This window comes from Notothenia rossii, assembly GCF_949606895.1.
Source record: "Notothenia rossii genome assembly, chromosome: 8".
Classification (NCBI taxonomy): domain Eukaryota; kingdom Metazoa; phylum Chordata; class Actinopteri; order Perciformes; family Nototheniidae; genus Notothenia; species Notothenia rossii.
In genome coordinates this window covers 6,382,505-6,397,027 of record NC_136906.1, presented here as the reverse complement: position 1 = coordinate 6,397,027, position 14,523 = coordinate 6,382,505, and the positions used below count along the sequence as shown (strand labels likewise).

The window sequence follows — 14,523 nt, the reverse complement described above, 5'->3', positions numbered from 1 at the left end:
TTTTGAAGCATATTGCACTTTTGACCACACCCCAATCAATAATGCTTAATAAGTGCTTCAAAAGGACATGAATATCGCCATCATCAGTGACTGGTCCACCCCAGGATCTGACCATACGATGGCAACCAGGGAAAAAAATGAATGAGCAAGCATTCTGCGTTAAATGTGTTCATACTGTTTGCAATAATGACTGTCGGCAGTGTAAACATCTTTGTCACATCTTTTGTAAAATGGATGTGTGTGATCTGCAGATTGGTGGCCATTGAGAGTTTGTTTCTGTAGTTTTACAAAAACTTTACAGATTTTACATATTTGGCACTGGTTTTAAATATGCAAAGGCCTCTAACTTCGTTGTGATGGCAGCATGTATTTGCTGTGTCCCCATTTCCCATGGTAATATGGCTAATGTGTTTATTTATTATTTTTGGGGCAATTTAAATTTGTGTTATTTATCTTTTTTTTCAAGATTTAAATGAAGCTCAGTGCAAGTTCTTTCAGGAAGACAGGGTGTATATACATTCACTCCGCAACTGCTTATAATCAGCTCATCACAGGCGTTCTCTTTAACCTATTACATTTCACCTCATTCTCCAGCAGCCAATCAACGTGCTGCAGCCAAACTATAAAATGGTTCTCCTCTCTCCTGCAGTCAGCTGTGATTTCAGGTGTTCATGCACCTTATCATATGGCATGTGTCAATAAATGATCCAACAAAATGAATTATCTCCTGATTGAAACATCATGTGTTGAAATAAACAACTGCAGTTCACAATAAAAAGTGAATTGCCAAATATTTTTCTTGTGAAATCAATTAATTTCTTTCTTTAAAGGCAAAAACATGAAAAAGCTAAGAAAAAAAAAGTTAAATACAAAATAATTGGAGCAACTTAATTTCTGGAGTAATCAACTTAAAAACTTGTACCCCGAATGAGGGTAATTAAGTACACACAACTTAAAATTCCTTTTAAATCATGTGGTAAAAGTAGTCGGAACAACTTAATCTTTTGAGTAATCAAATTCAAAACTTGTGTTTATGCTACCAATTATTAAGTAAGTGGTAATTAAAAACACCTCTGATTGTAGAGGAAAAGCCTTCTCTCCTAACTCAAATAAGTTTGTTGCTTTCAGAAAATTTCATTAGAAGTTGTCTTAACGGAATAAACATCGAGGCAAACTGTTGCGTTGATTTTCTTTGTTGAGCCAAGGCATTTGTTTTTAGAGTGTACTTACACATTTAAGGAACTTTATTTCAGTATTTACATTTTATTCTATTTTTCAATTCTACTACACATAAATATTGTAATTTTTGCTTAACTACATTTGTCTGACAGCAATAGCTTCTTTGAGGATTTCATTCCCCCATGACAAACTGCCAAAAAACGTGACAAGGCGCAGAAGCAAAACTTGGTGTTCCTCAGGGTACCTTGCGTGGTCCACTTAAACAAAGAAACGTTATAGTGAGCAATATGATCCGGACAGACGGGATAACAGTAAGATGTTTCCACTGTAAGTAAAGGATCTAAATGCTTCTTCAAACGGTCAATTGAGTGCATTTATAAAGCGCTATATCAGTTTACACAACCTTTTAAAATCGCTTTAACATGTACTAGTCAGCATTCACCAATTCATATCCCATCCATACAATGTGCCACCTGCTCTGGGAAAATAACATTCACACAGATTCACACACTGTTGGCCACCCGGAGCAATTTAGGTATCTGAAAGCTCACCTATTATTCAAAATCCACTTTGTCATGTCTCTTCTACATCAACATGTGTCCCCTCTTCTTCATGTCTCTTTTACATCAACATGTGTCCCCTCTTCTTCATGTCTCTTCTACATCAACATGTGTCCCCTCTTCTTCATGTCTCTTCTACATCAACATGTGTCCCCTCTTCTTTATGTCTCTTCTACATCAACACGTGTCCCCTCTTCTTCATGTCTCTTCTACATCAACATGTGTCCCCTCTTCTTCATGTCTCTTCTACATAAACATGTGTCCCCTCTTCTCCATGTCTCTTCTACATCAACATGTGTCCCCTCTTCTTCATGTCTCTTCTACATAAACAGGTGTCCCCTCTTCTCCATTTCTCTTCTACATCAACATGTGTCCCCTCTTCTTCATGTCTCTTCTACATCAACATGTGTCCCCTCTTCTTCATGTCTCTTCTATATCAACATGTGTCCCCTCTTCTTCATGTCTCTTTTACATCAACATGTGTCCCCTCTTCTTCATGTCTCTTCTACATCAACATGTGTCCCCTCTTCTTCATGTCTCTTCTACATCAACATGTGTCCCCTCTTCTTCATGTCTCTTCTACATCAACATGTGTCCCCTCTTCTTTATGTCTCTTCTACATCAACATGTGTCCCCTCTTCTTCATGTCTCTTCTACATCAACATGTGTCCCCTCTGTGGAAAGAGACTCTGAAAGTTTCAGGAACAAAGATTCTCTCTCTTTTTGTCCTGATCCATTTCTATAAAAACCTGTCTGAAAATGAGCTGATCAGATTTTGGCCACTTTGCGATGTCATAACAATGTTTTGGCTTGAGTAACCATTAGCCAATCAGCAACCAAGGTAACCCCCCCCCACCTTATCACCTGAATCTCCTCCTAGAGCACCTTTGTGTTCTTTTTAACCAAATCTCTCTCAGAGGGGCGTGGGGAGGGGCTCCTTATTTTCATCTAAAGTAACAGACAGAGAATCAGCACTTTTGAAACAGGGCTGAAACAGAGGGGATTATGGGTAATGCTGCAATGATCTGTTTGGTGTTTGGAGCCAAACACTTCAGAGACATGTTCTGTATATATCTGAGACCTATAATATATTGATGAAAAACAGTATAATAGGGGGACCCTTAAGTATCTACATGTTGACTGCAGGGGCTCGGGGTCAAACTACTGACCTTCTGATTGGTGGATAACTGCTCTAATTCCTGAGCCACTGTCGCCCTGTTCACGCAAGGCACTTAAAACGCCTGTGACCTAGATGTGTCCCTAGCTGTACTTCAATAAGATGTCACAAGCTGACCCGAGAGCACCGACCTGTGTTGTGGAAGTTCTGTCTCATCCTGCAGTACAGCTGCAGCCGGAGGCTCCAGAGGCGGACTTGTCTCTGGACGTCAGCCTGAGCCTGAGGCCCTGCCCCCGCCTTCCTCGATAACTCATTCTGCTTCTCCTCCACCCGTTTACCCGCCAACGCCACCAGAGCGTCCAGCTTGAATCCCCAGTCTGCCGGTCGGCACACTGAGAGGGAGGGGAAACAGGCGAGGACAGAGCGAGAGAAAGGACAGATTCTGAATATTTTTGCATTTAATTAAATCCATTCACTTCTCAGACGTTTTACTTAAGTAAAAGTAGCTGTTGGGAAAATACTGAATGTCCTCTTCCAATATCAGAGTACACGTGATAACAAAGGTATCCCAACTGTAGCTGTGTACATGACAGGATGTCTGATTACCTAGAAGAGCATCAGGACTGTTTGAGGCATATGATAGCTATGTGATTAACATGATGATTCAGCCTCTATGGAGATAGACATATGACCGTCATGTTTATTGCTTACGTGGGCCTTAGCTAATCTGAACTAAGCACAGAATACTGCTTTGAACCGGTATTCCTCCATCTTGTGACTGTGTTATTCCCTCTCTTGTATATCAGCATCTGAAGGACTCTATTCAGGAACTAGTTGGACCAAATGCTCTGTATGTGATGACTATCCTGATATTGAAGCTCAATCCGGTGACGAGTGATATTTTACTAACAGTAGCAATGTTAAATTGTGAAAAATATTCGGTTAAAAGTCCTGCATTCAAAATCTTACTAAAAGTACAAAGGTACTGGCATCAGTAACACCTCTGTTATGCAATATGTCCCTTTTAAGATTATTGTTATAACTGGCTGCTATCTCTCAGTTAGACAAAATATGTAAATAACTAATTTCTACATCTTACCCTTGTATTTCTAAAATACTGCAACTACTTATATTGTGCTTTGTACATTTTAATTTGTTTCATCTCTATTTTTCATATTTTGTGCATTCCTCTTTAATTAATATGTTGCTATTTCTGCAAAAAAGTGTATACTTCAAATATTTTATTGATTTATATATTTTCTACTGTTGACATGTATATATTCTTTCTTCTTTGATTATTTTGTTGACTCAAGTGTAATGTATGTTAAAAAAAATCCCAATTTTGTATAAATAAAGTACATTTTATCTAATCTAATCTATACTTAAAGGTGGGGTAGGTAAGAATGTAGAAACCAGCTCGAATGCGCTAGAATTTGAAAATACGCAGCCGAAAAAAATCTGCCACTTCCTTACAGAGCCCCTCCTCCAACACACATGAACGCGCACATGACCAATGAGGGCACGAGATAAGTTTGTGCACAGATGGAAGGCTGACAGGCAGGTAGGCCATCCAGTTACTTTAGCCGGGCCGGCTCAGATGATTGGTCGTGCTTTTTACAGCGCCACGGCTTCCACAGATGATATTTGTTTATGTATTTTTTGTCAAAGCATTTAATATATTCATTGCTATCGGGATGTTAAGAGCATTCCATGGAATATAACAAAAAGTGTTTCTTTAAGTGAATTACCTACCCCACCTTTAATACAATACCTGTGTAAATATTCTTCATAACATCCCACCACTGACCACCAGCACAACTGTATAACATTTAAAAATCTTACATGTAGGGTTATGTCGGGCTCCCGCCTTCGTCAACACATGGAGGAGAGGGGAATTGTGGGTAAGGGCAGCGACGTCCAGGGGGACCAGGCCCTGTTCGCTCACCCTGTTCACCCCCCTCTCCCTCTCTCTCTCCCAGTCCTTCTCTTTCTTCTCCCCTCTCTCCCACAGACCCCCTCCCCCTCCCCCTCCTCCTCCTCCTCCTGCAGCATGGTTGTGGTCTCTGGACAGCAGGCTTTGTACGGCCAAAGTATCCTCATTTTCCACTGCTTCCCACAAGGTCTTGTACTAATGGGGGAGAAGGGGAGAGGAAAGGATTGTGCGGGTGAGGAAAGAGGAGATCAAACGAGAGAGATTTATTTTATGAGGGAAGGGAGTTGCTGTATGGAGACAGGAGGACACATAAATCAAATCATAAATCAGTGTCTCCTGGTGAAATATATTCATAGCTAAACAGAGTTATGTAATGTCAAAATAAGATCTTGTAATAAAAAAAGAATCTATAACCCTACCAGAGGACATTTCAGACCCAACCTTGAAATATTATGGTGCAGGAATGAGTCCTTAAACCTGGGAATGAGTTAGCATTTTACCACTTGTGGTTCAGTCGGGAAGTCAAAAGGTCTGTGATTAACACTCGCTGAAGATATGTTCACGTTTTGTGCTACGATATAGAATATGTGACTAAAATACCCCCCTGGTGAATGTCTGGAGCTTTTAAGTATCATTAAAACAGCGGTTGCTACTGTAATTACTATTTTAATCAAATTGAGTGCAGGAATGAGTCCTAAAACCTGGAAATAACTTAGCATTTTAGCAGTTCTGGTTGCCTTATCTCAAAGTCAATGCTTTTTTGAATGTGTGTTTGGTTAAATTCCTGAAATAAGGTCTGTGGTTAACACAAGCTTAAGAGATTTCTACGTTTTGTTCTACGACATCAAATATGTCAGTAACTACCCCGGTAAAGGTCTGATGCTTCTATTAAAAACGTTGGTTGCTAACAAGCGTCCAAATGAGACAATTAAAAGTCATCACGCTGGGAAAATCCCATTGGCTTTTTCCCAAAGGAGCCCTTGAGATGCTAACTTCCGAGTCGGCCTACAAAGATACAGTTCCACTTTATGATGTCCAAATATCTTACAGAATCTGCAGACTTGCTGAAGTGTTTGGTTGTGTCCAATTCCCTGGAAACAGATGACTCTCCGCCCCTCAGTCTGACGGACAGGTTTCTGTAGATGCGTTTGGGAGAAACTGGACCCAGGGAGCGCCGGCGCTGGACTTGATTCCTCATGGATACAGACATGACAGGAGAGAAGAAGAGGGAAACAGGAAATAGAAAAAAGAAAGAAGAAGAACCAGTGAGGGGAGTGAGGGATAGGTTAGTTCATGGAGAGAAATATTATGACCCCTAAACTAAGAGCCACAGAGAGAGAAGAGGAGAAAAGTGGCATTTGAATCTGAGGAATGAAGAATGTGAAAAAAGGTCGAAGTCATTAGAAACCTGGAGGGCGGAGAATGAAGTGAGAAATAAAAAGAGTGGGAGAAAAAAAGCAGAATTTATAGTCAGTTTCAAACAGATTCTTCTACAGTAAATGCAATTTTCTGCCGACTTGACAAGTGAGTATGGGCAGAGCTGAGTGGTGCTGTTGTGTGGGTGGATAAATGGACAAAAGTTACAACGCCTGTGAATGAAAAATGCCTCGAAGCATTTATTATCGTGCTTCTTACCATTCTCCCCTTTGTTCTTCTTTGACTCACTATTATGTGACACGGGTTTAATTTGCTTTGAATGGAGTCTGTGAGCGCACAAAGCGACCGACCCATCCATCTAATTAACTGAAGAAGAAGAAGCAATCTCATGTGGAAAGAGACAAAATATTCGTCCCTTTTATAATAAATATGAATCTCTTTTTGCATCATTGGCTGGAAGATAAAAAAATCCATCATCAGCGCCGCAGTAATGATGGTTCATTATCAATCCCGACGCTTTTTCATCATTACAATCAGTCACTTTTTGAGGCTGAAAATCTGCCACACGCTCTCCCCTCATCTCGTTTCACTCAGCAAGTCTTACATTTGTCATTTGTCTTTCTTCTCATTCCCTTTCTCCTCACAGCCCTACAGTTTGAAGTGACTTTGACGTCGCTTCGATTTACGTCACGCCCCGAGGATACAGATCTTTGAAATAAAAAAAGGGGGACATTCAAACTCTATCCTCTCTCACATCAACACTTTCCCATTTACGTAGAAGCCTCAAATTTCAGCGTTTTTTTATAATCCGAATCAATTCAAGCCCTGAGTAGTCCACTGTCCTTGAGTGAAAGTGAATACTCCCCGGGTTGGTGCTATCTGAGGACACAATGTGAGATCGGTTGGACATGCTTCCTCTCCGGCTTGCACAGTACCTGCACTGTCTCTGTGTGGGCGTACTATAGGCGTGATAATACCAGCCATTGTTATTGGTACAGTTTTGGTTTGTTTATTATGCCAGTTGTTGAAAGTGCTGATAGGACAGTTGAGAGAGGAGGATTAGTGTTAGTATTTGCCTTTTTGTCCAAAGGTAAGACAAGACAAAACACGTTGGAAATGTCACGGCACGTAAAATATCACGGTGTCACGGTATACGGTGATACTCTCTTATTATGATTATCAGTTACAAAGGTCCTTAAAAGAATAAACAGATCCTTTTACATAACTGAAGCATGTTAGCAGCACTTTAGCATGTTAAATCAACTACAAAATCAAAAATAACATCAATAAAAATAAAGGTTTTAGCTTTTAAAATAAAGTTCTATGATATTAACAATTCGTATTTGCAATAGGCTCTCCTGACTGTACCTTTAAGGTTAAACCAATACTCAGTTATGTCAGTTATGTCAGTTATTTTACTATTTACAACTTTTTTGTACTCACTACTGAGAGTTAATGTTATCTCAATGTATATGTGATACTAAAATATAACAATATGTATTTAAAAAACAACATGCCAGCAGAAAATGCCAATTAAATAAAAAAGTGCCCACTTATTCGCAGGTCAAACTGTACACAAGTATAATATGTAATAAAAGAAAATATATGTAAATACAGTATAATTGTAGAAAGGATGTAGGTATGGTACATTTGGTTTATCTACACAGTATATAAGCAATGTTAAAAATCCTTCCTTTTCATTTATGCCCTAAAATTGTTTGTAGTTTAAGTCGCTTAATACACAGAAAATGGCAAAAACGACTTTGCACTAAAAAGTACTGCAAAATGTATTCAAACTACGAGATTAATTTCCCGGCATTAATGTACACAGTTATAACCCTAGCTAAGAGAATATCAGTTATGTGAGCAGGGTTATGATTTAAGACGACCCATATGCAAAGCCATAAACAGACACAATAGCGTCATTGTGGTTTTGTTGCATGTCAGTATCTCAGGCTGTGGTGAAGTTGGGTTTTTATCTGAGTACTGCAGGCCCAAACACTGAAAGTAAAGTCTGCTGCATATTTAAGCTTTCTGTTTAGTCAGTCTCCTAAATTCTTTGGCTCATGAGTTCAGATGTGCATGGAAACATCTGATGACTAATACTTCTAATCCCACAGGAAGTGATGTTGTTCGTTTATTTCTGTGAATACACCACAGAGGACATGAAGTTGTCAGCATACAGTGTTATGTTGCTCCCAAAAAGGCATTTTAAACACTAATGTTATGTATCTTTTTGATTAAGAGGATAAAAAAGAGAATCTTGTGTCCAGGAAACAAAGGTTTGGACATTATAGTCTGTTTAAATAGATGAAAAATTGACATTATGCATTCATACGGTACATGCACTGCCATACTAAAATGTATATGTCTCTAGCACACAATAGACATATTAATAATTTACATAAAATATGCATTAACTGGGTAAAACAGTTCATTAGCATAACATAAGTGGGGCAACGACAAGTTAATTAGATATTTAAAGACATCAACTTAGACTTTCAGTAACTAGGATTTTTTATTTTTATTTGTAATGACGTTTTATTGTCTAAAACTAACTTAATCAAGCGTAAAAGTACAGCAGACAATTCAATACTGAATAATAGTTAGTTGCAACCCTTTAGACAGTGTGCATGAGTACAGTTCATATTAAAGGCAGTAACAGGAGCCAGGCTCTAGTCATTAGCTAGCCATATGTAATTTGGAGCTTTGATGGACATAGGGATAACATTATTATTATTAGTATTATATGCAAAAAAAATCTAAAAACATTAACTTAATAACTGAAGAAACAACAGCAAAGCAGTAGTCAAGAAAATGGTAAGTGACTCACTACAGCTTTCCTTATAATAAAAAGTTGGCAAACCTTTTAAAATAAAATTTACAATCTAAACAACTTTTTAAAAAGCATGTTAAATTAGCGTTAAATTAAATGTACATATACATTAGAATATGTGATAAAGGAACCTCAGATATTACTGAAGCTACTATAGGTTATTCATCTTTAAAAAACGCACTTTAGACTAATTCCATGTAAAAATATATCATGCATGCATCGTCCAAAGTTGTCCATTCGTGGAACAGGTTCAGAAAACTTCGGCAAGAAGGAGCAAAAAGTAGCCCAACAGTTGTAAAGAATTGCAAGCTTTCTTACCGTAAGTCTTTACTTTCACTTCAAACGGACTTTCCACGAACATCTCTCGTTGAGATTTATTTAAAATCAATGTCTACTCGGATAAAATATAATCCATCGCACCGACTTGAGTTTGCACCTCTGAGGGTGAAGCGCACCTGAACGTTTCACCCGAGTGAGACTGCCGCTCACACACACACACACACACACACACACACACACACACACACACACACACACACACACACACACACACACACACACACACACACACACACACACACACACACACACACACACACACACACACACACACACACACGCACACACACACACACACACACACACACGCAAACACCCACGCACACACACACACGCGCGTCTTCTTTGCCCCGCCCTCTTCCTACTTATCTAACTTTTTTTCAACAACTGCAAAGAATGTGTGTGTAATATAAACAGTAACATGATATGCTTCAGTGTGGTGTTTACATTTATTTTCTACATTTATCCATTTTATTATAACTTTTTATACTTATTTCTGTTTTCATTTTTAATTGAATCTATTTATTGCATATTGTCTTATGATGTTTACAGTATTTAAATATACACTATTTATTTACATTATTGTATTTAATCATTGTCTTAATAATATGTTTATAATATTAAAACATAAAACTTTAAAAAAGTATATATTTACTTTAAAAAAAAAAGTTTTCTAAAATGAGGCAACCATCACAACGTCAAATGTTCTCAGGATAAATAAAGTATTGTGATCTGTGATTAATCATTTGGTAATTGAAAAACCTATAGTACAAAATGTTCAAAGTCCGAGCTAATGTTTTTGAATTCCAGTCAGTAAAATGTCATGATATTATTTTATTTAAAATAGAAATGCAGATAATATCCACATTTGCAAGGTTTGGCAGTGAAGCAGCTTAGCAGACAACACACAAATGTATTATAATGTCCCTTACAAAACAAGCTGAGCTACTTTATGACTTGTAAATGTCATTGTGACTGGAAACAGTACGTTAGTGAGCAGAGTGATGGTGTGACAAAGTGTGGGTTGGTGACTGGAAAAAGTTATAGTTATATTTAGGGTTGCTCAGTGATGTCACTGAAAGGGTTTCTTAATCTACAGTACTGCATGATTGTTTTACACTGATGTGTGCGTGTGTGCGGAGGGGCTATAAACAGGAAGTGGTTAAAGATATATGAAGCCGAATGTGAGCAAAGCAAAGGCCCAGCACTGCTCGCATTTTAAGGCTCCACTTATGCTCGGACAGAGGCTGAATCCATTTGTCTCTGTGATATGCATCGGCTCCCCCCTGAACACTGAGAGGGGCTCTGTCTGTGTCAGTTTCTCTCTGTCAGGGGCCAATAAACTCTGAGACTGAATGATTTACCTCCTGTCTGAGCAAATGGAAGATTTGGAAACAAATATTTTCCACCTGCTTGTCTTAGGTCCTTTAACAAGGCCACCAATTTGTCAAAGGCGACACACACACACACACACACACACACACACACACACACACACACACACACACACACACACACACACACACACACACACACACACACACACACACACACACACACACACACACACACACACACACACACACACACACACACACACACACACACACACACACACAGACACACACACAGACACACACACACACACACACTCTTACTGCATGTCATGCACTACACGGATGACGCGCAGAGAGGTCGAAGAGAAGTGAGGAGAGATATTACAAATTGACATGTCGGTAGTGGTTGATACTCGCCTCCACACTCTCTTCATCAGATAGTTGCACGGTTGCCAAGAGGTTTTTGTTGTCATGGCGATAACCAAATTGTGGCCCTCACGGCTAAATTATACTGCAGAGCAAACCCATGCATCGCACCATAAACTCACTGCATGTTGTACAGCAGTAACAATCGCTGGAGGATGAATTGAGAGTGATAGATCATCTCAAAGATTATATATGGTTTTTGCTAAAATGTAAGACATCAGTCAACCCTTGAACTCTAGAGACTTTTGATAACAACAATGGAGAAACAAAACCCTAATGAAGAAACACATACAGGCCCTTTCCCAATCACTACCAACAGTCGAAATGTTTAAAATAACTCCCATCCCAACCAAATATTGAGTATTGAGAAACAAACGTTATAGCCTAATTGTTGCATGCAATAATGAAATGTCATAGTTGCATTTTAAATAGCAGATTTTTATGCCCCATTTTATTCTTATTATGGCGTCATGGCTAAAACAAACGTAGGCTCAATATGGTTAAAAGATTGTTCAACACATATTAGAGGGAATTTGTAATCATATCTATCTCTATATTTATCTTTATAAATCTATGTATATAAACTATTTATTTCTATTGTCTAGATTCTAGAACTACATTTTACTTTAACATAGAATAATTATCTTGTAAGTAATTTTTATAACATAGGCATATAGTCACGAAAAAGTACCTGTAGGCCTACTAGTGTATTTCTTTTGATAATAACCTAAATATAAAATATCTATCGCTATATGTTGTACGTTGTCTTTTGTTAAATAAAGTTTTGGGGAATTTAAAAAAAAATAATGTTACAGAAACCCGCCACTTTCGCCAGTTGCTGGTTGTGTGGACTGGACTTTCGTCATCTGTATCATTTTAAAGTTTCGTGGTGAGTCAACTGAATATAATATATGTATTTTATGTTATAGCGTTGTTAAAACTAGTATGCATATTTACGTATAACTTTAAAACAAAAGTAGTCGTCTCAACAACGGACATTTGTTTTGAGATGATGAAGCTGTTTGAAAGCTAGCTAGCTTAATGTTGTACATTAGCTGGTTTTATTATGAATGTATTGTTTTGCTAGATAGAATATCATAAAAAAATAAAAACGGGACAACAAGTACAACTCCAGGATAAAGACATGTTTACTTCAAAGTTTAGTATGGACGCAGATATGGGTTTTTTTGTACAGTACTTTTAATATTGGAGGGAAATTTCATATTCATAAAAAGATGGACTCAAAATTCTCCAAAAACTAATTGTGTATTTAACAAACATTTAATCAGAAATATGAAACTATATTTTTATTTTTCCTTATTTAATGTAATGTTTTATTACTTAATATGTCTACCCCTGATAGCAACTTCTTGTACAATAAATGATGTTCATATTATGTGCTTGAAATATTAGCCGGTTAGCTTAGCGATAGCTAGCTTGTTAACTCAACCGGCTGTCTTCCGGTTATAGTTGAGAACCATGGTGTATATCTTGGTTTCATCAGGTTTAAAGGCCAACATGACAGGCGTGGATATTATTTATGATAAGATCCACTTCGGACACGACCCGAAGTGGAGTGGCCGGCTGGGGCCTATGGAGGGCAGCGGCCTGCTGGTGTGTGTGGCCTGTGTGGTGGAGATGATCGAAAGTGAAGATGTAGCGGTGAGAAATACCATCATAAACGTGTTTTTAACCAGTGGTGGAAGAAGTATAATAATAATAACAATTCATTAAATATTTTATTAGAGCGCTTTTTCAAGTGATCAAAGCCCTTTACATTACATACACATTGCAGTACTCAACTGTTTTCAGTGGTGGAATGTAGTTCAGTAAATTTACATAAGTCAGTTATTAAATTACAATTCTGAAATAGTTATACTTTACCTGAGTATCTTAAAGTTGTGCTGCATTTTGGGAGTGGTTGAAAGTAACTGAGTTCATTTACTCAAGTACTGTACTTAACTAAAATGTTTTCTAGTAGACTATCTGTTGAAGGTACAAAAAAGTGGAATTATCCAAAATACAACAAAAAGTACAAATATTTTTATATCAAAACTTTGTTTATCTACAAGAGTAACATGCTAATTGATGCAATAATACTATCATATTATCTAATAATGTCATATATATAATAATAAATTACACATGGAGGCAATTTTCTGCAGAATTACTACTTTTACTTTTTATACTTTAAGTACATTTTGCTGGTAACACTTCTGTACTATTACATAATGAGTGCTTGTACTTTCGGTACTTATGGTATATTACTACTTGAGTACATTTTTGAATGTTAGACTTCTACTTGTATCTGAGTATGTTTAGGCTGTAGTATTGCTACCTTTACTCAATTAAGAAGATTTTACTACCTCCTCTGCTTAACTGAACTCTTCTATACCCCCTCTTTCTGTGGTGTGCAGTCTGTGAGGAAGTCTTTTGCCTTGTCTGGGATCAGCAAGGTGCTGAAGTGTTCTCCAGGGGCTCTGAGAAAGCTGCTCAGTCAGGACCACCAAGTCTCTGTGCGCTTCACAGCTTCTCTACTGGGTGAGAAACAGTCAAATTAATATGTGAAGGAAGGAATAGCAAGTGCATGACTTGCATATCCCAGCTGTCCTGTCCGTTTTGCTGCATATAGTACGCTTATAAATCAAGATTCTTAGGCTTTAGTGTCACATGCACGATTAGCTACAGCCTAGTTTTTGGCAATGAAAATCTGAAGTACCAGGCTCCACCGATAATGCAACATACTATGCTTTAGACATAAAAATAAATACAACTTCACTGTAGGCAGCAGACAGAACAGTTTATTGGTGGAGTAATCTTTTTTGATCCTGTTTTATCCTACACTGCTGGTCGTAGAGGTCCTCCATAGATTTATTTTTGTAAACTGACCCAGAAGTTAGCATCGCCTCAACAAAGGCAATGTGATTATCTATTAGATTTTGGAATATTGCAGATAATGAGTTCTGTGGCAAAAACACAACAAATAAAGTAAAAATCTACCGTTAGTCTATAAAGAAACTACATCAAGGTCCCATGACTTCACGTCACCACCACTAAGCTAAAGGCGGCTAATGTTTACCATGGTGACGTCTAGTCGTCTCATTTAGACACTTGTTAGACATATAGAAGCATCAGGCATTTGGGTATTTACTGACTCATTCTATGTTATAGAAACAAACTTGAAAATATCTTCAGCTTGTGTTAACCACAGAGCGTGTTCCAGCTAACAAAAACTAATTAAAAAACCATTGACTTGGAGACAACCCACTACATGGTTGGCAGTCATAATGTGGTTATGTGTTTGGAAGTAGAATCAACAGTAAGTGTAACTGAGCATTCTCCATTCGATATTGACCATCTCTAACCAGCACAACTTGTTTTGGACTTGTAGTTGTCTTGAGTTTGCTTATAAAATTGGC

General features: G+C 37.9%; 2 protein-coding genes across 4 annotated transcripts in view; one reads left to right on the top strand and one right to left on the bottom strand.

The window, feature by feature from the left end:
- LOC307014579 (ankyrin repeat and fibronectin type-III domain-containing protein 1) overlaps window positions 1-9,485 on the bottom strand; it is a 29,040-nt gene extending 19,555 nt beyond the window's left edge. Inside the window, exons 1-4 of the mRNA XM_079642576.1 lie at window positions 9,321-9,485; window positions 5,838-6,197; window positions 4,699-4,984; window positions 3,048-3,248 (exon numbers count right to left, since the gene is read on the bottom strand). Of these exons, the coding sequence (XP_079498702.1) occupies window positions 3,048-3,248; window positions 4,699-4,984; window positions 5,838-5,999 (649 nt within the window). The 5' untranslated portion in view covers window positions 6,000-6,197; window positions 9,321-9,485. The remainder of the gene's footprint in view (window positions 1-3,047; window positions 3,249-4,698; window positions 4,985-5,837; window positions 6,198-9,320) is intronic.
- Window positions 9,486-11,902: 2,417 nt separating this feature from the next.
- Window positions 11,903-14,523, top strand: part of mei1 (meiotic double-stranded break formation protein 1) — a 130,357-nt gene continuing 127,736 nt past the window's right edge. For 2 of the 3 annotated variants that reach the window (XM_079642566.1, XM_079642565.1), the window contains exons 1-3: window positions 11,903-11,993; window positions 12,609-12,766; window positions 13,522-13,645. In XM_079642566.1, the coding sequence (XP_079498692.1) occupies window positions 12,623-12,766; window positions 13,522-13,645 (268 nt within the window). In that variant the 5' untranslated portion in view covers window positions 11,903-11,993; window positions 12,609-12,622. The remainder of the gene's footprint in view (window positions 11,994-12,608; window positions 12,767-13,521; window positions 13,646-14,523) is intronic. The other variant, XM_079642567.1, reaches the window with a different exon arrangement.